We start from the raw sequence: 20,807 nt of genomic DNA, 5'->3' as shown, positions 1-20,807 counted from the left end.
TGTGTATGATTTTCTACCAATTTAACCACAAAACATGTGGTTTTATACAATTTACTAATTTTCTCCAATGTCTTTTTTTTTTTGCTAGAAACCTAAAGTTTCATAGTCCAAATGCCAAAATATCGGCCTGCATAGCATCCAGCGATGCAGAACTGCAGGAGAGGGTTTTATCACCAAACGCCGGTCCGGATAACGTCCTCCTTCTCCCCTCGCCTCGCCACCTCGCTCACTACCTACCTCTCCACCAATGGCGACCACCACCACCACCACCATCTCCTCCTCCCTCATAGCCCCTCCGGCCGCGGCCCTCCACCACCGCAGCAGCTTCTGCCGGTGCCCCTCCCGCCTCACCGTCGGGGCCGCGCGGTGGTGGGCGAGGCGCCGGCAGCCGGCGGTGGTGGTGCGGGTGGTCGCCTCCTCGTCGGTGCTCGAGGCGCCCGAGGAGGTGGCGGCGCGGAAGCTCTACGTCGGGAACATCCCCAGGACCGTCACCAACGACGAGCTCGCCGCCATGTTCGCCGACCACGGCACCGTCGAGCGCGCCGAGGTAGTCACCTGACCCCCGCTCAATCGCTTCTCGGGCTCCCGTTTCTTGTTTTTTTTAATTTTTTTTCTTTATGAAATTTACTCTAGTTTAGTTCTTTCTCTTTGATGAGTATTCTAAGCATTACTCTGGTTCATGGAAGTTTAATGCGTGCCTTTATTAGCTTACTGTATTGATTGATGTCGAAATGGATGAGTACAACTTATCAAAATGTTGGCACAAAATCTCTCAAGAAAGATGTTGGCACAAAAAAGAGAAACAGAACTACACTGTCATAATTTGCTGCTGCTGCTGTATTATAGTAGAAGCTATAAATTACTCAAATCAACTGGCTATGGTGTGCTGAATTGATTGCTGAAATGTGCCGGGTTATGTTGCTCTCCGATGTAATTGGGGGTTTGCACCGATTGTTTTGCGCAGGTTATGTTTGACAAATACACTGGCCGGAGTAGGCGCTTCGGGTTTGTCACGATGAGCACACCGGAGGAGGCTAATGCTGCAATTGAGAGCCTGAATGAAACTGTAAGATTCAATCATTTGCATTGATACTGTTGTCATTTGCAATTATTGTTCCAGGACATGCGTACTGATTTATTTCTTCTTTATCAGGAGGTCGGTGGTAGAAAAATTAAGGTTAATGTGACGGAGAGCTTCTTGCCTAACATTGATCGGTCTGCACCAGAACCAGAGCCTGTATTTGTGGACAGTCAGTACAAGGTTTATGTTGGTAATCTTGCAAAGAGCGTGACCACAGAGATGCTTAAAAACTTCTTCTCTGAAAAGGGAGAGGTTCTCAGTGCCACTGTGTCCCGGATTCCAGGAACTGCAAAGTCCAAGGGATATGGTTTTGTCACCTTTTCTTCAGAGGAAGAAGTTGAGGCTGCAGTTTCTACTTTCAACAATGCGGTAAGCTTCTTTTATGTAACCATTACCATGTCTGCAGGTGGCCAGTTTCTTTTTGCCTATAGTACATCGCACTTGCTAATCAAAAGCATAATGTGGTGTGGTAACTTGAGACCTATGCCATCTCTTTCTTAGGATAATCAAAAGTAACTTGGTCAGTGTGACATGTTCAGATACTAGCATCAAATGACCTTATATGCATTCACCAATGCCATATTGCCATAATGTTTGAAGTGTATCATACAAAAGTACAAAACCAAATCTTATTTATGATGTCCTATGCATTTTAGTCCATTTCTATAATTTGGTATTTCATTGCATGGATTATCACAAAATTGTTCGAAAAATGTCTTCTGCATACCATATCAAAGAGAAAGGAAATCTGCTGCAGTTTCCAGGCTGAATTGTGATCTCCTGAGCTAATGAGTACACATGCATTCTCTTTGATTACCCAGCTTGAAATCCTCCAATATACCTTAAAATGATATTTGTATGATTCAGTCTAAAACCTCATATTGTTGCATGCTTGCGGTTTATTTGCAACTGAATGTGATTTCAGGAATTGGAAGGACAACCCATCCGTGTGAATAAAGCATAGGCATCTAGCAGATATTTCCAGACTGGTTGATGGCAAAGTGGGTACCTCTGAGGCTGAAGTAACTTTGTGAACACCTGTAGACTGAGGGAAACTTTAAGGCTAGATATTTGCAACAAAGTGGAAAGACCTTCCAATGCAATTTCACTTTGCAACTAAACAAATTTTGTACGATAACAGCATATGTGAAGAAATTTTATTGGTGTTCATATGAAGCATATATTATTTACCACCGTACCAGCATGTTTTTTTGTTTAATTAGTTATGTAACATATTTGTTCAGTTGGATTGGAATGTATACTTGGCAGTCATCTCAGTGACATTGTTTTCTGGTTTGGTTCTCTGTTTTTCCTTTTTTCCAGATGTGATGCTTCCAGTTCCAAATACATTCAGCAAACAGTATGGGTTTCACTATTACATAATTCTTTTGGTCATAGAATGTTAGATATTACCCATTCATTTAATAGTATTGGCTTGATGGCTTCAGATGATGTTTGTGTTCCTCCTTTCTTCCTGAGCTAATATCATTTTCTTTTTGTATATATAAAAAAAGGTTTTAAAAGGGTTACTCTTGTTGTTGCATCCCATGGTTCATTTAGATTCCAGGAATAATCTGAAAAGGCAACATTAACTGGCATCAATGATCAATCCTCTTAGACTTGGTTTCACTGACTATTGTTTGATTGTAGTTAAAAATATCACACGCATAAAGGTACAATTACATAGCTTGTGGTTTTCAGATGTTATTGGTATTACAATCTACAGACTACACTTTCTTTTTTTTTGTTAAACTTTCTATTCTGTGCTCAGCTTGAAATCCTGAACCATTACTCTGCAAGGGCCTAATTTTTTTGTCGGAACAACAAAAATTCGATAAACCAAACATACAATTGGAAAAGGAGAGGATGCATGCGAGCAAAATAATGTATTCAAGAGGAAATACATTTGGATATGCCAACAATTCCCTACATATTACACACTGAGCCTAACTTTCTTTTCATCATGAAAAGATCTCCCCAAGTCCGCCTAAGTTAACCTGCAGCAAAACAATAAAACAGGAAATTAGTTTGCATTCAGCTACTTAAGGTTTTAAATGATCATAGGAGAATGGATTTCTATGGGTTGAAATCAAAACATGAACATGTCCTCTGGCTTGCTAGTTGAAATATTAAGTTCATTCAATATCAATTCATTTATCTTATTATGTTTCATATCGATGGATATGCATAGTTGATCTTAAATTTATCAGTGAAGATAAAGATCAGCGAAAAAAAATCTGAAATTTTATGATTCGCAATTGCAATATGTTATAAGGCATTTTCATTGTTGCTGTCAAACGAAATGCTATAACCATGTACTGTTCGGTTCAGTAGTTGAATTAGAGCAGAAAATGTCATAAATGTATCAAATAGTAACATGTTTTTTTTTTCAGAAAGAAAGTAATTTTATAACCTCTTTGATTATAAAGAGAGAAAGCTGCAAACCGATTCATCAGTAGTCATTATGACATCTTTGATCTGGGCACAAAGGCATCCCTAATCCCTAGATATGCAGAATAGTAAAAATCGCACGCACACATTGAGCTTGAAATCATGAAGAATCCCATACCTTGCAATGGGAACATGAATCCCCAAGAGGAGTACCAAAATGCATGAAAAGAGATACAATTCTGATCACAATTTGATTCCAGCCAAGTCAAAAAGCTTTTCAGCCTGGTCAGGGAACAATGTGATGAAAAGGTAGGCACCTGTAGATGAAACTCGCATAAGACAAGTTTATGATCATAACGTACTTATCTCAGATAAAAATAGTTCCAGTCATCTTACTTATCAACACAGTTCCAAGAACAGCGGAAATCTTCCCTTGCACCGTCACAAGTCCTGCTTTCCCTGCGTTTTGCAGCTCACTTTTGCCAACAGATTCAAATGTTCCTACGACACGCAAAACATTTGCTGTGTTTAGTCCCCTTCAAACTTCTAAAAATTTCATCACATCAAATATTTGGACACATACATGGAGCATTAAATGTGAACGAAAAAAACCAATTGCACAGTTTGCGAAACGAATCTTTTGAGCCTAATTACGCCGTAATTTGATAATGTGGTGCTACAATAAATATTTACTAATAACGGATTAATTAGGCATAATAAATTTGTCTCGCAGTTTACAGACAAAATCTATAATTTGTTTTATTATTAGTCTACGTTTAATATTTTAAATGTGTGTCTGTATACGCCAAAAAAATTTGGCCTTTTTGGCCAAACAACTAAACACGGCCATTATGTCATAATATGGAACACTTTGCATGAACAATTAATACTCTATTAATTACATAAAGAATTTTAAATTGGTTGTACCTGGCTTCAGTGTCTGAAGCCCTGATTTGATGCATGCCAGATTTTGGAAGCCTTCTCTCTCCAATACATCAGCAGCTCCCGTGGACCTTCAACATATAGTTAAAAGAGGGTAAGACCAATAAACTGCTGACACTGGTGTGTGACATTATGTTTTTTCTAAGTTCCAAGCCAAATGCCAGTGTGTTGTAACGGGTTATTGAAAATATCAAAAATAAGTACTAGTTGGAAAAAATATTTTTATTTGATTGAAACAAAATCTTTTATCTTAAAAAAAGAAAAATACCATGTTTAGAAATTTTAAAAACTTGCAGCCTAGAGAGTATAATGCAAAGAGTAAACATGACATTCATGGCGCACATGTTAGTGATGGAGCTGGTGGCAGATTCATCATCACCACTATTGTCTTATAATAGTAATATAAATATTTGCATTGTTGTTGCCATATGAAGACTAACTGAATTTAAGTAAACACACCTAAAGTTTGTTCAAAAGAAACTGCTAATGCAGAAAAGGCACGACAAAAGTCGACTACTGCACTGTTCACCAACCTGAGCCCTTCTTGACAGACCACCAGCAGCTTGCTCTCCGGCGAGAACTTATCCTTGACCGTCTTGGTGAACTCTAGGTTCCGCTTGGTGAATGGTAGCCCGAAGAACAGGCCGGCGAAGTTGTTGTGTACCGTGCGCTTTATAATAGTTCCTAGAAGAAAAACCAAAATGGCCAGCAAGTTTAAGGATCTACTAACTCCCTTTTTTTTCTTAGCAAATTTCATAAAACCCCATGTTTTGGAGCATTCGCAACACAAAACCCTAGTTTTTGTAATGTTTCATGAAACCTCGGGTCTTGGGGCAAAATATTTCATAAAACCCCAACTATAAGCTTATATCATCTATTTGACTAATATATTTATCTATAATAACTATAAAATAATATGAGATATTTCTTAGTACATATACGCGTTAACTGCTTTTCAACAATCGCTTATCATCTTGGTATGATCATTTATGTGTATATTTAGCCAATTATTATGTCATCATCAATTAGGGTTATGTTGAGTTTTTTTGCAGTGAAAAATTAAGAAAAAATAAACTAGGCGAGAGGAATGTGTATTTGAGTTAACTAATGTGAATTTATGAAAAAAATAATCATACGTAATAATGAAATATATGTATTTTACATAAGTATAGGGTTTTTTTGAAACTTTTTGCCCCAAAACATGGGACTCCTTGAAACAAACCACAATAACTAGGGTTAGGGTTTTATGTTATGTGTGTCTTCCTAATACTTGGGCTTTTATAAAATTTACTCAACGTCATCTAAATAAAAATGGATCAATATGTTGTGATTGATTCCGACATAAAGTATTTATTTTTTAAGAGAAAATTGTAATAATAATTTCTAGTGCATATATAATACTACCTTCGTTGGTTCTATAACGTACTTTTGTTCTGAAATATAATAAGTTTCTAGGATGTCTAGGAGCTTCTAAGCATCCGATTGGCTGAATTCTTGAAATGCTTTTATTTGAAAACAAGGAAGTATTTTATTTTAGAGAAGTCACATCTTAATAGCGATAAAAAAGGCTCTTATCACTGTGCCAATCATTTTATTTATGTGACAATCATTATGATATTAAACTTTGACCATCAGTTTTCATAAACATCTTCTTAATAGCGATAAAACCATTTTGTGAAATATTTTTGAAGTACTGGTCTATTGGGTGCAATAATCATACAGTAAATTTAACCTTTAATCTGACTGCCTTATTTGTCAGAATCTACATAGTTCGGCCTTTTAAAATAAAAAAAATAAAAAACTAGAACTGAACTGAGAGAGAGAGAGAGCAGTGGTGTATTAGTATTACCAATGTCGCCGTCGTCGTTCTCGACGAAGAGGGGCACATGCGCTGAGTTCTTGATGTGCGCCCTCTCGCGCTGCGTCCGGTCCCGGATGTCCAGCACCGTGTACCCCTCCTCCGCCACCAGCCGCTTCGCCTCGTCGCCGTCGACGAAGCTCACCTCGGCACGGACGCCAATGGCGCCGCCGCCGGCGCTCCTCCTCCTCAGGGACAGGTTGCTCCTTGCTGGCCTAGCGCCATGCCTGATCCTCACAGCTATCCAAGAACCTCTGAAAAAGACAAAACAGATAGTTAGATATGATGCAATGGATGGATAAATTCGTGTTCAGAACAAACGAATCATGAGAAATTTTCATAGATTATATGATGCATGGATGGATAAATTCTTGTTCAGAAATCAGAACAAGTGAAGGCAGAGGAATTTTTTGCTGACCTGGGAGGAGAGAAGGCAGTGGATAGACCAAGAACTGCCATTTTTGTTTGATACAAATTTGCAAAAGATTCTTTTGTGCTCCGAGAATGGATCTTTTTTGGGGTGATTTTGTGAAGTTTTTGGAGTAGGGGGAGAAGAGAGCAGCAGGGCTGCACAGCACAGCAATGGATTTGCTGCAAGAAGAGAGGAGGGAAATCCGAGGGACCAATGTGGTTGTGCCACGTCGGATCCATGGTGGGGAAGGAAGAGAGGGAGGCAGAGTGTGGGGCCCAGGAGGCAGAGAATATGGCTTTTTCTATGCCTTTTGTTTTATGCTGATTCTATTGACCATTTCTGATGGAGGGCCACCAAATTCAGCATGTAGAGTTTGTTTGGTTGAATGAACCAAAATTTCACTTCAAACTGAAGAACAGCAATAGCTTGTCAACATGACAATCATTTTCCTTTTTGTTACAATTAAAAAAAAACAAAGGTGAAGTGGTATAATCATCAAGGAACACAGTCAATTGGCTGGAATCAGGAACAATCTCCAGTTGTTTCTGTAAAACAAAAAAGCACATCGCCTTCAAAGGATGCAATAGAACATGCGAAATGTATTAACCAGTTTGCACTTTCCAGCTCACCACAACACATCCCCATTAATAGATGGCAACACAATTACACAAACTGGAATATAGCTCACACCAAAAGGCAAGAGCCAACAACAGTCAACAAAATCTTGGACATTTGTGCTGAAGGAGAGGCACCCAATTCAGCATGCAGGATTTGTTTGGTTCAAATTTCACATAAAAACTGAAGAACAGCACTGGCTTGGTTGCCAACATGGCATAATCATTTTTTCGGGGGTTAAAATACAAGAAAACAAAGATGGTATGAGCATCAAGGAACAGTCAATTGGAGCTCTGTGGAATCAAGATCAATCTCCAGTTGTTTCGGGCAAAAAAGCACATAGCTTTCAAGGATGCAATAGAACATGCAAAATGTATTAACCAGCTAGCAGTTTCCAGCTCAACACAATCCATCCCCAATCCCCATTAATAGATAGTAAACACAAACTGGAAAAGCCCACACAAACGGCAAGATCCAACAGTCAACAATCAACATAATCCTCCGGTTAACACCGGTAAAAGTAAACATCCACCACTTGTGCAAAATGATGAGGCACATTTCGTGCATGATTGTATTTGTCTATTTGAGCAACTGAGTACCAGTTCCATTTACACTTTGAACTTCACAATTTTCCGGATGCAGACGGAAAAATGCCAAAAGTGCCTTTGCAAGAGTGTGGTTAGAACAGACCACTACATTGTGTATATATACCCTACTGTCTGTAATATGAACAAACTAGTTTAGTGTGATTATAGGATAGAAAAGAAACTACTCTTGTCATGCAAGCGGCTATTAGCATCTCTGGAATAAGCAAGGTAATTCTCTGAACAGCGTTTGTAAACTTGCAGATACGGCTCTTTTACTTAATTGCATGACTAGTGATGCGCTTTTCCTGTTTTTGCTTCCTCATCAGTAGTTTTCATCCCAGTCACATCCAGCAGTACAGAAGTCAAAGCAATCGCACAGCCTGAGAGGACAGCTGTTGGGAGACTCCTCGCTGTGCACACAAGGTTGATAATTGTTAATTTGGCAATAATATATCCAATTCATTGCACAAGATAGTCATTCACGAACAAAAATGATCCAATGACCATAAATTAGAATCATAATAAAGGAATAGTAACAGGTAAAAGAAAGAGATGATGATGTTCTATGACGCTTAAGGCCCGGTAACTACATCGGTATTAACAGGAAAATTGCTTTAATGATTCATGATGAAATTTTGTTGGGTTTAATTTACATCATATGGGTAACTTCTGAGTTCTGACCTCACAACATTTCTATCATGCATTTTGACATTGCGCTTCTCTTGCTGTGTTTAATCTTAGGTTTTGGGCATGTGCAAAACAACCACAGATATAATTCAGCATGATACATAAAGGTTCTGAGCTGATTACTAAATAACTGGGTGTACAAATAAATTCCTGTAAGCTATAGTTTTGGCTGTGTGCTTATTTCTACTGCTGGGGCACACGAAATATGTGTGCTCCAGTTGTGATAGTGTCAATTAAATTATAAGGAATACGTAATCAGAAACTAGCACAGTAGAAACAGAATAACATGCACCAATATCAGTTCATATAAATGTGGCATACTACTAGGTAGGGAAGATCAATACAGTTTACAAGGATAACATGGAAGGCATTTGTTCATGTTAGATTTGGCTGTAGAAACATTCAATCAAACAACATAAAACAATTTCGATAAGGATGTTTGGACAGCTGACTTTGAACTTTTTTCAATTCAAGTCAGGTATAGAAATTCAACTAAGTTGAATATGTTTACCTCTGAAACCCAGGACAGTTGCACCAGCGGTAAAACCAGCTACAGCACCATTAATGTAGTCCTTCTTCTTCCTGCAATTTTCAAGGGACTGCTCGATGCCTACATATGTAGCTCCAAGAAGTGCAAAGCTTGCTGCATAATTTCCAGAGACCTTGCCAATTCTAACCAGTTCAGGATACTTGACATTACTGCCAACGTGAGGTCCATTGAAATGCATAGCAACCACCCCACCCCACACAGTGCCAGAAGCTAAACCAATGCCTGCAGCCTTACCCGTTTTCATGACAACTTCATCAAGTCCCGAATTTCTCAAATTGGACAACTCCATGTTCCCTATCAACCAGAAAGTGACCAAAAAAATCCAATAGAGGTGCAAGGAGTCAGAATAGCATTAAATTAAGATATATACAGTAATGAACAGACATTACAACATATAAACACCCAAAAATGCATTAAAAAGGTTGGCAAAGCATAAATCTTACAAAACTACAATGACAACCAAAAGCACTATGAACTTGCAGAACATGATTTCAGTATTACTTTTTGTGCAGTAATGTGGCTTTAGGAATCATCCCGTTCAAGGACAAATTCAATGACATATGTTAATGCCTTCAACGATATGTTAAATGACGATTTCTTTATATGATACTATGGGTTTGAGAATACCACTAAGCTTATGAAAGGTTCTCAGGGAGTAAGCAAAAGGCGATTGAGAGCAGCGTGTCAGTTATCTGAGTCAGATCGTGTGACTGCTGTGTATATTTCATCGAAATAAATATAAGTTCTAGCACCTAAACACATAACAACATGCATACCATGTGTTCACAAACACAAATTGTTCAGAAATGGTCCTTTCCAGTACACAGAACATGAACATATCAATAATTCAGTAATCATGGTTTAAAGTTTACAGGTAATGCTGGTGTGTACAATGATCTTTCAGTTCCGCGTTTAAAAGTAACTGTTAAATGATTGACGCCATAAACCAACTATAGACCTTTTATATACTACTTTAAATGTTTGTAGTGGTCCCTCTAACACTGACATGTGGGCCCCACAATGTTGGGTGAAACTCTTGCTCCCTAATTCAAATGCTCTCAATCCCCAATCTCAGTCTAACCTTTGATTTCATGGCAACGCACGGACAAATCAGCTAGTACACAAAATGATACTAGTTGTAATGTTGCCTGATTCTATTAAAAGTTAGGCTTGTGCGCTTTTGCATATAAGGTAAGTTGATTGACTAATAGATAAATTCTCCAGAAATTAAAAAAAAAAACTACTAACAAAAAGTGATGTCATAGGCTCCAGCAGATGATCATCCAGCTTATTTTAGAATAGCATGGTACTTCAGATGCTTGAATACAAAAAGGGGAAAAAATATACAGAAACAGCATATGATCTATGAGAACTACATGTGAACATCAAGCATGAGGGCCAATGAAGAACAATCTAATTCCACATGACAAATAAGGATGGGATGCCATTGGCCGATCAAACGCGTCTAGTCCTGATATGTACTTGCTATTCGCGACAGCGCAGAACAAACCAAATAGAGCGCAATCGCGTGATCGCATCCTGCGCTTATGGCTCATGCAAATATGGCCGCAAATTGCATCAACCCCGTGCGAGCACCTACGGTGAAACGATCCACAAACAAGCAACCGATCGAGCAAATTTCAGCGCGGCAGGCAGGGCAGGCATTGCCACATTGCACACAGAAATTGCTGAAACAGATGCGGAACCTAACGCGCGTTGGTGGCCCAAAAAAAATTGTGGAAACAAATCGCAATTGGTGTTAAGGCGAAGAGAAAGGCATCCGGATCTAGAAAGAAGAAGGTGGAGGAGGGCGAGGAGGCGCGCACGGGGGGTGCTCACCGGCGATGATGATGCGGCGGCGGGGAGATCGGCGCAGGCGGAGGCGGCGGGAGAAGTCGGGGAGGCCGAGGGTGACGGGGAGATCGACGAGTCGGATCGAGGCCGAATATTCTTGGGCCGATGGTGCGTGGTGGGTGCGGTACGGGCTTTATATACGGGCCCGTATCCCCCAATCACGGCCTAAATCCGACTACGGCCCGGCTGAAACAAAGGCTATTTCGGGTGCTTTTCCAGCTGTAGCAGCCTTATTTTCTTTCAGAAAATCTCCGGCGCCTATAAATCGGGCACTCAACTTTTTTTAAAAAAAATTGGGTGTTGTTCCAACAAGTAGATCAGAATTGTTTCTTATATTGAAAATCATTTAAAAAAACTGAAACACAACCAAATCACTTCATGGAATATTTTGCTAGAACATATGAAACAAATTGTTTCAAAAAAATCGTGTGTTATTTCACTATATATAAAACAATATTTCAGCAAATAGCGAAAGAATGTTTCAATTCACTGCAACATTTGATCTATACATAACGAAACATTACGAGTACACTTGATGAAACATTGTTGGTGGAATAAAAATTAAAACGGATTCCCTTAATAGAGCGTTTCTATAATATGTGGATAATTTGTTGTAACGGGGCGCAAGTGGTGGGGACGCGTGGGAGGCAGGCGAAGGCGCGCATGGGGGTGGGGGAGGGGCGCCTGGTTTTTTTCCGTTGGATCGGACGCCCGATCCCCAGCATTTTCGGAATATCTCAAGCGGAAAAGGCTTTAAGATTCCTTAGTAAAATACTAACACTGATGTGTCGTAATACGATTGCATCTAGATTTTTTATAACTCCCATATACCTAAATCAAACAGTTGAGATGAATATTAGTAAAAATTTAGTACGTGTAGTACTGCTTATCTCAAACAATTCAGATAGTGGGTAATCTCACTACCTACATAAAAACATGCTATTTTTGCTTGTTAGGAAAAAAGTTAACAAGAGTGAATATTAGTGATAAACAAGCGCCCCACTTGCATCCTACAGATTACCTATATTTTGAAAATTTGTCGCCATATAATCTTAATGAACTAACAGCTATTCCCTCCATCCAAGAATATAAGAAGTTTTAGAGTTGGACATGTTTATTAAGAAAGTATGAATAAGTGAGTGGTGAAGAATTGTGACTGGATGAGTAGTGGAGGTAGGTGGAAAAAGTAAATGGTGGAGGTTTGTGATTGGTTAGGAAGAGAATATTAGTACAGAAGTTGTTATATTTTAGGACAAATTCTGAGAGCTAAAAGTTGTTATATTTTACGATCGAGGGAGCCGAAGATTTGCACATTGGGCTACTCACTTTTCGTGCCTTGTTTGGCACAGCTATCTATATATTTGATTTGAAGTCTACAGCGGTTTAAAAATTTATATTTCAACTAAAACGGAAAAAAAAAGGGTTCATCTAAATTTTATCAACGTAGGGTCTGTTTGGCACAGCTCCAGCTCCACCCCTCCTGGAGCTGGAGCTCAGCCAAACAGTTTCAGCTCCACTAAAATTAGGAGTGGAGTTGGGTAGAGCTCTCTCACAAAATGTACTAGAGTTATGGAGCTGGGTTTAGGCAACTCCACAACTCCACTCTAGACTCAACTCCTGAAGTTATATTTAGGAGTTGGAGTTGTACCAAACAGGCCCGTAATCATAAATCCAAATCCATGGATTTGTAATGAATACCGTCCAAATCCAAATCCATGTAAATTTTATCTACATCATGCCTTATAGCTAAGTCACTAGTCGAAAACGCTGGTGAGGTAGTCCATGCCTTCGGAAATAGACATAAAAAACATATTCTGAAAATGATTATTTTCATGGATGTAGGACCTCCAGAATGTGCTTTTTTTTTCTATTTTCACATTTTGATTCATTTAGAAAACTTATTATACAAATAAACTCCTAAAAAAACATATTCAGAAAATGATCATTTCGCGACGCCAACACATCATTGGTGCCGTGGTCCAACATGACAGCACAAATGACGTTGGCACCAAGGACCAACTTTTATTTTTTTTAAAAGGACCTACTTGTAATAAAAAGGACCTAGTTGTAATAAAAAATTTCAAATAAATCCTTAGTGACAACATCATTGGCATCGAGATTACAGATAGGAATAGGTCCTCGGTGTCAATGATATTGACGCCATCCCTTTCACATTAGTGGCTTAGTTTTTACCTGAGGGCGAGGGGATTGGCGGCAATGTTATTGGTGCTGTCATATTGGACACAATATCAATGATGTTGGCGCTACGAAAAGGGTCTATTTATAGAATAATTTTTTTTAAGAATTTATTTGTAGAATAAGTTTTTTTAAAATGACTAAAAGATGAAAAATCCAGTCTTGGGGAATACAATGGAGAATTTTTAGACGAACATACAAATGAGTAAAGAAAGAGATAGCAGAGAATTGCTACAAGTTTTCGGTGGAATGGTCTTTTTTTTTACTTTAATAAAACTGCTCATTTACATTGTGGAGTATTTGACATGATTTACTAAAATTTTACGCAATTCAATACTCTGACACCTTTTTAAGCCACCGTCTCGCCTGAACCTCGGACTTCCTTTACCCTTCCACTGTGTGGGCGCATCTCCATTCTCCAACTAGTACAATTTAATGTTACCTTGCGTAAGCTGGAAGGCGGCGTTTTTGCTCAACGAAAAAAAGAGAGAGAAGCTCAAAGGCGACCTTATTATTTTTCTGAAAGAAAGAATTCATAATGAAATACTTCCTCCGTTTCATATTATAAAACTTTATAGTATTGTCTATGTTCATATACTTCCTCCATTCCAAAATATAGGGTACAACTACTTTTTAAAGATGTTTCATAATATAAGGCGTGCATGCATGCATGGTAATTAATTAGCATCTCTTCTCTTCTAAATTATTTTTTTTAATCATTCACTCACAAGATGTTTAATTCTATTGGGAGCATGCATTGTATTAGTTGGATTGATTCAAACAAAGAGGTGATAATAATTGTTTCTTGGTCTTTGGGTCAAGGGTGGTTATGCCTTATATTTTGGAATGGAGAGAGTAAATAAATCTAGACATACATGTGTACCTGGATTCATTAACATCTATATAAATGTGGGTAATACTATAAAGTCTTATAACTTAAAACGGAGGGAGTACAATTTCTGCTCTATATACTATGGCCATGCAAAAACTTTTCATCCTGTCACATCGAATGTTTGGACATATGTATGGAGTATTAAATATAGACAAAACAAAAAACTAATTGCACAGATTGCGTGTAAATTGCGAGACGAATCTTTTAACCCTATTTGCTCCATGATTTGATAATGTGGTGCTACAGTAAACATTTGCTAATGACAGATTAATTAGGTTTAATAAATTCGTCTCGCAGTTTACAGGCAAAATCTGTAATTTGTTTTATTATTAGTCTATATTTAATACTTTAAATGTGTGTCCGTATATCTGATGTGACACACTCAAACTTTTCGTCCACGGATGTAAACACAGCCTATGCCTGGCCACTTTTGGTGCAATATTGTTGACTGCAAAAGGAAGAAACCAGGCCAGTACATTGCAGAGGAATAAAGCTCTTATGATGTATGTATTACATCCTTCAGAAAAGCTAAAAAATAATGAAGAATGCGTATGGAAGTGGTCACTACTATGCACTAGTGGTTGGTACCAAACTACCAATAAAGTTAGGTCGTAGATCTAGCTCTTCTTATAGTGCCGATTAAAGCCCTGTTCAAGAGAGTTTAACTGAGAATCTATTGGTTAGTAGTCTGCTTCTGAGAATATAGAGAAGTTGTTAAACCCAACATCTGACTTTCTAATTTATTTTCTGAATATCTCTGCAATTGCTAGAAGCTTTTGTAAACAGATCCTTAATGACCTTGTCCATCACTCCTGAAGTGTGCTGGCAGCTAGTGTCAGGGAGATAATGGTGTAAGTGGGTTAACCTCAATTCATTTTTTTTTGAACGAAACCTCAATTCATTTATAGATCATATAATTGGACAACATGTGGGTTAATCCACTTAATTAGCCTATAAGTAGGTTCACTTGTCAACCCCTTGCACCTCTACAAGGAAAACAAAGATTCACAAGCAACACCTAACTTGACAAATTTCTAAAGAAACGATCATCTTCATGCCCGTAGCCTTGGCAGAATTCGCACAGGAGATTTCATTTCTTTTGTGCAGAAGAGACAAGCATGAGTGCACTAGAACACTTGCAACGCCTGAAGTTTCAGGTTGAACACAATAGCAAAGCATCTACACATGAACAGGTTAACATTTGGCTGCTTCTTTTTTTTTTTAAACGAACTGCACAAGACAGTGCGAGTTTCATCTATTGATAAAGCAGGAGAAAAATACAATCTATAGTCCTAGAAGACCACAGACCAGAAAAAGAAAATACAACCACGCTGCGCGTCTATAACAAAACCCACTGCACGAGCGAAACTATTTGGCTGCTTCTTTTTGCAATCAAATCTAATCCTGGTTTGTTGGTCAAGAGGAATTGGCTGTGAGTTGATCCATTAGGGACCCCATTGTCCCTGTGATCTTCTTTTGTTCCTTTTTTTTATGTTAAAGGCAGTGAGTAAACTCTTTGGTTCATTCAGAAGAACGGAATCTTCAGATTTTGTAGAAAGTGAAAGCAGTTGAGAAGTGAGGGACACAAGGAAAAGAAAATTAAAAGATTCACAAGGGGGAAATGATACAGTGGCATATCTTCTCTTTTTTTTATCACCTGATGATTTATATTACAAATTAATTCAAATATAAAAGAAACAAGTGAAACAACCATCAGAGAACTCATGAACAGGGTAGTTTCAGCACCTGGATGGCATGACACACAAATCACACATCCCTTATTACTAGTAAGTTGATTTTGCATGTTCTCATTGGATCATCACCTATTACCATATCAAACAATGAAAAGCACAAATTCAGAAGGATATCAATAATCAACAGCTCTAAATGTCCCAAAAACCCTGTCAAATTCAAACAAAAGTATAAATCTTGCACTTACTAGTTACTTACCTCTACCCCCTTCAAGAATTGATGAAACTGACAACAAACTTTTCTGCTAAACCAATGAGTTGAGCCTTTGTCGGTGGGGCCCACTTCCCAGCTAGAGCCACATATACATATGAGGAGCTATAGCTAAGCTAAACCACTAGACAAGCAAACTCAATTCACCAATGCTAGTAGGTGCATGTCTCCATGGGTCACCTACTTCCTCCTCACTCCGGTGAGCTCAAGCTCGTCAAGATCAAGCACCTCCTCCACGCCTTCGTCCTCAAGCACGGCGGCCGCCTCGCCGCCGCTCTCGGCGGCGCAAAGGCGCTGCTCCTCACCATTGCCGCCCGGGGCAGCATTGCCGGGCTGAGGAACAAGATCAGGAGGAGGAGGGGGAGGAACACCAAGAAACCACGGTGCCGCGGCAGCGGCGGCGATGCCATGATGACAATGCAGCTCAAGCTACTGCTTCCGGCCGCCGTCGCCGTGCCGCCGCCGTCAGAGATCGCTGGCGGCGGCGTTGAGCCGTTCGACGCCGAGCTGGCCTACTACGACTCGTCGTGGAACACCATGATCACCGCGGAGGAGCAGCTGCTGCGGCCGATCACCGGCTACCTCAGCTGGCCTGAGCAGGAGGCCGAGGAAGACGACGATCAGGGTGAGGAGGAGGAGGATGAGAAGAACGAGATCGACAGGCTCGCAGACAAGTTCATAGAAAGATGCCATGAGAGGTTTATTCTGGAAAAGCAGGAGTCCTACAGGAGGTTCCATGAGATGCTAGCCAGGAGCTTGTAGGCACAGCTCGATCAGATTAATTCTTTTGGTGGTTTAATTTGATTTTGATTAGTGATTAATTCTTTTGTTCACATTTTGTTCATGTGGGAGTAGCTAATTAGTCATGGTTTAACTTGTAAGAGCTCATGAATTCAGTGGTTGCTGGTGGAGATCGATCACTGATCACTAGGATTTTAATTTAATTTCCTCCCCTGAAGAGTCCTTGTTTTTGTTCACTTTCTTGGTTTTTAAGTTCAGGATTAAGGGTTCTTCTTAGTCCATGAATGTTCATGTAACTTTTTTTTTCTCTCCCAGGAATTAGCTAATGAACCATCAGGTTACTCAATCATCTTTCCAGATCAATTTACATTTCTGAAATTGAGACATTTTCTATTGCTGTCAATTTGTTCATTCCTGCAATGTTCTATATATGCTTCTGCTTAACTGTTCTGATATGTCAGATTTTACTACGCAACTTTTCTTGCACCATCTTGATCCCCTTCCTAGACATTCGGCAACTTTGCTTTTTGCATCTTTTGAGGCAAATCTTGGAACAGAGCTTTGGAAGTTCACAAATCATTGTATTATTATTCCCTGTCAGTTTCACCATAAAGATGTACATATAACACAGCAACCTAGAAATCAGCAAGATCCTGAGCAAAAGGTTGGTCAAGCAGTTATTAGCTGCCAATCTAGGCAGGTCATTACTTCACCCAAAGCGGGGCGAAATGGCACCATGAGCAAGTTTAATAGGATAGCCAACTACTAGGGAGCGTATCCTATGCATATAGGCCCTTACATGTACACATCGTGTACACCAACTAAAAATTATCACAAAAAATTCTAGGAAAATTCATACATGTACTTTCAATAGTATTACATATACGTGCAAAGTCGCATCTTCAAATTCATTCAACATAGAGAATAACAAAAAAGATAAAATTCTGACAAAATTGCAATCTTAAAACTGTCAGATTTTTTGTTTTTTTTGTTACGGCTAAAATATAATGAATTTGACGTTAAGATTTTAACCCTAGGTGTAATACAATTGAAAGTATGTGTATGATTTTTTCTAGATTTTTTGGTGACATTTTTTAGTTGGTGTGCACGTGTGTACACGTGAGGGCCTGTGTGACTAGGATATGTTGCCCAACTACTAACTCCAAATCATTTATAGTCAACTTAATAGCCAACGCATATGATAATTATCTATAAACATATACTGCACTATTATTACATGGTCCCACATGCCATATATACATTGTATCTTGTAGTCGCTATTCCCTTTCTTCTTTTATCTCATCAAAATGTGTTTATAGCTGGCTTATAGTCTACTATTGTACCTGCTCCAGCTATAAACATATTTCGAGGAGATAAATGACGAGAGATGGGCAGCGGGCTACAGATTTATAGCCAGCTGCAACACGAACTCCAAGATACAATGTATGTATGACAGGTGGGACCAGGTATTAATATTGTACTATATGTTTATAGGTAACTATTGTATGAATTAGCTATTAAATTGACTATAGATGATTTGAAGCTAATAGTTAGCTATACTATTAAACTTGCTCTAAGCATATGGTACCAATAGAAGTGATATTAACCATTGTGTTGATTTATGACTTCTATTACCAATAGAACAAGTTATTCTACCCCTTAGTTGTGATGGATCTAATCTACGTATGTTGATACATCTTTCTTTTTACTTCTCATGCTTTTCTATGCTTTAAATATGATTGATCTATGTTGTCTACTCATCACTTAGTGGTTAAATGTGGTGCTTTTATATGTAAAATTGGTATTTTGTCTACTTTAAATTTGTAGATCTAGATAGAAGAGAGAGAAAAATATATATTTTTCCCATGTCAAATTTGTAGATCTTGCTAGTTAGGAAAGAGAAAAGATCATACAATGCTGATTTATTTTTATTCCCCAACCCCTAGTTATTTTTATTCCTCTTCCCCTAGTGAGCAAACTAGATCTTTTTATAGAAGTATATATATTGTGCAATTTTTATAGCAAAATAAGCATAGCAAGCACCTATTTTTCACTAGTACGGCATCTACTTGGAGAACTTAAGAAGGAGGTGTCCTTCTTGAACTACCTAGCCCGAGTCCATTTCCTTTTTGAAGCGCTTCAATCTTCTCTTCCCCCTAGTTTTAACCTCCAATTCTGAATCCGCAAACCATCATATAGTGCCCACTGTGTGGAGTCTATATGGCTCAAAGTGACTAGCCCATGTGTTTACAACCTCTCGGGATAAGAACTCGTGCAATTTATGATTAGGAGCTTCTGAGTCGACTGCATGGACTCGACAAACGAAGATGTGAACACGACATATGGTACAATAACGACATTTGGAAAGTACATGTGTTCCTCTCACCTTCTACTTTCAAACAATCTTGCACCATACCTAACACCGCCATGTGTTATACCACCCCTCTCAATAACCTCGCATGTCTTAGTATGCTCATCAAAGCAATTTGAAGTGTGCCTATTTGCCTTGGTGTTTTGCGTCTTGATCTCACTAGCAACCTTCTCAGACCATCTTTCCACTAACTCAAGGCGTTTTATTGCTTTATTATGTCTGTTCACAAAGAACTCATTACACTTGAGGAAGATAAAGGCTACTACGGCAGTCGCCGGTAGCTTCCGAACACTGACTAGCACACTGTTGAACTACTCGGCCATGTTGGTTGTCATATAACCCCATCGGCGTCCATTTGTATCATATGCACAAGACCACTTGTCTTTGTCCGGCAACAAGTCTTCAAGCCATTTACAAGACATTTCGGTTACCGTCAGTCAAAGTTTCTTGACATCCCTCTCAAATATCTACTTCTCATCAATCTGACATATCCTTTGCAGTTCTTTCGTCTGACCCTGATCGGCGTTGGCCTTATGAAAATTAGCATTGTTCTAACGAGGTTATCAGCATTTCGATACTAGGTAGGATCATTTTTTGATTTGTAGTATCATAGAATCGAGATACTATTAGATTTTAAAATTACATATTTTTATATAAAATATATAATATATTGTATAAATTAAACACATAATATTGATTTTGATAAATTTAATTGTTTTTATGTAAATTTGAGCATATTTATTCATATTATTTTCAATCCACCTTATTTTGAGAGTACTGCTATACGTACGACCTAGTTGTACAACTTATATACAACTAGAGACATGCAACCATAGATCAATCAAAGGAGAGCATGCTCATACACATTGCAATCGTTGATCAAATTCAGTTGGACGTGAGTTCGACAGTTAGATCATATGCATAGCAAGTTCCTTTAAATAATATTTTATAGGATCATAGGGATCATAGAATCGGAATACAACATAAGATTTAGTAGGATCATGTAAAACTAAAATGTAAGATCGAGATACTATGAAAATTAGGATATTATGTGGGATTGGTATGATCATAGCACCGGAAGATACTAAAATACGAATCGAAATACTAACAACCTTGATGTCTCATGCACCATCGGTGGTGACCAACTAGCAATCCTGGAATCAGTGTTCTCATGGCGTTCATTGTACCAGGGTGACGATCAAAGATAATACAAACTTATATGTATCACCCAATCACAACCCGTATGACAAGCTCAATAAACAAGCACTAGCTCACGAGTTCTCCTTCTCCACCAAGGCAAAAGCTAACGGTAAAAGTCGGCCCTCTGCATCAGTCGATAGTGCAGTCATCAAGGCGCCATTGTATTTCTCAGTTAAGAAGGTTGCATTGATAGCAAGGACTGGCTTGCTTGAATGCCTTCACAGAAGGACTAAGGCCCCCCTTGATTCAAAGGAAATTCATAGGAATTTTAGAGGATTTCATTCCTATAGAAATTTTTCCTACAAAGCCCTTTGAATCAAAGGAATGAACCCTATGGAATCCTATGAAATTCCTATGGAATGCCTCTTCCTATACAAGTTTTGGAGGAATTTTAACAAGAAGTAGAACCTCATGGAAAAAATCCTTTGAGTCTTTATCTCTCCTCAAATTCCTGTGTTTTTCCTGTGG

The 20,807-nt window shown here is 38.7% G+C and overlaps 4 protein-coding genes across 4 annotated transcripts; 2 read left to right on the top strand and 2 right to left on the bottom strand.

The window, feature by feature from the left end:
• The first annotated feature begins 165 nt into the window (after positions 1 to 165).
• LOC127785277 (30S ribosomal protein 2, chloroplastic-like) lies at positions 166 to 2,358 on the top strand. Its single transcript, XM_052312715.1, has 4 exons — positions 166 to 547; positions 965 to 1,066; positions 1,154 to 1,450; positions 2,007 to 2,358. Exons 1-4 carry the CDS (start codon positions 248 to 250, stop codon positions 2,043 to 2,045), a joined length of 738 nt encoding a protein of 245 aa, XP_052168675.1. The 5' UTR covers positions 166 to 247; the 3' UTR covers positions 2,046 to 2,358.
• Positions 2,359 to 2,857: 499 nt separating this feature from the next.
• On the bottom strand, positions 2,858 to 6,835 carry LOC127785278 (rhodanese-like domain-containing protein 9, chloroplastic). Its single transcript, XM_052312716.1, has 7 exons — positions 6,691 to 6,835; positions 6,264 to 6,526; positions 4,948 to 5,098; positions 4,400 to 4,485; positions 3,869 to 3,973; positions 3,651 to 3,789; positions 2,858 to 3,078 (listed from the first exon to the last, which is right to left on the bottom strand). Exons 1-6 carry the CDS (start codon positions 6,729 to 6,731, stop codon positions 3,716 to 3,718), a joined length of 720 nt encoding a protein of 239 aa, XP_052168676.1. The 5' UTR covers positions 6,732 to 6,835; the 3' UTR covers positions 2,858 to 3,078; positions 3,651 to 3,715.
• A 1,009-nt stretch (positions 6,836 to 7,844) lies between these two features.
• LOC127785043 (outer envelope pore protein 16-3, chloroplastic/mitochondrial-like) lies at positions 7,845 to 11,097 on the bottom strand. Its single transcript, XM_052312465.1, has 3 exons — positions 10,963 to 11,097; positions 9,085 to 9,417; positions 7,845 to 8,296 (listed from the first exon to the last, which is right to left on the bottom strand). Exons 2-3 carry the CDS (start codon positions 9,410 to 9,412, stop codon positions 8,175 to 8,177), a joined length of 450 nt encoding a protein of 149 aa, XP_052168425.1. The 5' UTR covers positions 9,413 to 9,417; positions 10,963 to 11,097; the 3' UTR covers positions 7,845 to 8,174.
• A 5,024-nt stretch (positions 11,098 to 16,121) lies between these two features.
• LOC127785264 (uncharacterized) lies at positions 16,122 to 17,079 on the top strand. Its single transcript, XM_052312698.1, has one exon. It carries the CDS (start codon positions 16,199 to 16,201, stop codon positions 16,787 to 16,789), a length of 591 nt encoding a protein of 196 aa, XP_052168658.1. The 5' UTR covers positions 16,122 to 16,198; the 3' UTR covers positions 16,790 to 17,079.
• Positions 17,080 to 20,807: the final 3,728 nt, after the last annotated feature.

Source organism: Oryza glaberrima, chromosome 9, assembly GCF_000147395.1.
Source record: "Oryza glaberrima chromosome 9, OglaRS2, whole genome shotgun sequence".
Lineage (NCBI taxonomy): Eukaryota > Viridiplantae > Streptophyta > Magnoliopsida > Poales > Poaceae > Oryza > Oryza glaberrima.
The sequence above is the reverse complement of the archived record's forward strand: the minus strand, read 5'-3'. Positions and strand labels throughout refer to the sequence as shown.

Bases quoted from the DNA above. Each gene is read 5' to 3' on its own strand.
- LOC127785277 (XM_052312715.1), top strand. From the start codon at position 248: ATGGCGACCACCACCACCACCACCATCTCCTCCTCCCTCATAGCCCCT. The intron at 548-964 runs GTAGTCACCTGA...TGTTTTGCGCAG, and splicing joins GCACCGTCGAGCGCGCCGAG to GTTATGTTTGACAAATACAC. The intron at 1,067-1,153 runs GTAAGATTCAAT...CTTCTTTATCAG, and splicing joins TTGAGAGCCTGAATGAAACT to GAGGTCGGTGGTAGAAAAAT.
- LOC127785278 (XM_052312716.1), bottom strand. From the start codon at position 6,731: ATGGCAGTTCTTGGTCTATCCACTGCCTTCTCTCCTCCCAG. The intron at 3,974-4,399 runs GTACAACCAATT...TGCGTGTCGTAG, and splicing joins GCTTCAGACACTGAAGCCAG to GAACATTTGAATCTGTTGGC. The intron at 3,790-3,868 runs GTAAGATGACTG...TTTCATCTACAG, and splicing joins TCTTGGAACTGTGTTGATAA to GTGCCTACCTTTTCATCACA.
- LOC127785043 (XM_052312465.1), bottom strand. From the start codon at position 9,412: ATGGAGTTGTCCAATTTGAGAAATTCGGGACTTGATGAAGTTGTCATG. The intron at 8,297-9,084 runs GTAAACATATTC...TTGTGTGCACAG, and splicing joins AACTGTCCTGGGTTTCAGAG to CGAGGAGTCTCCCAACAGCT.
- LOC127785264 (XM_052312698.1), top strand. From the start codon at position 16,199: ATGGGTCACCTACTTCCTCCTCACTCCGGTGAGCTCAAGCTCGTCAAG.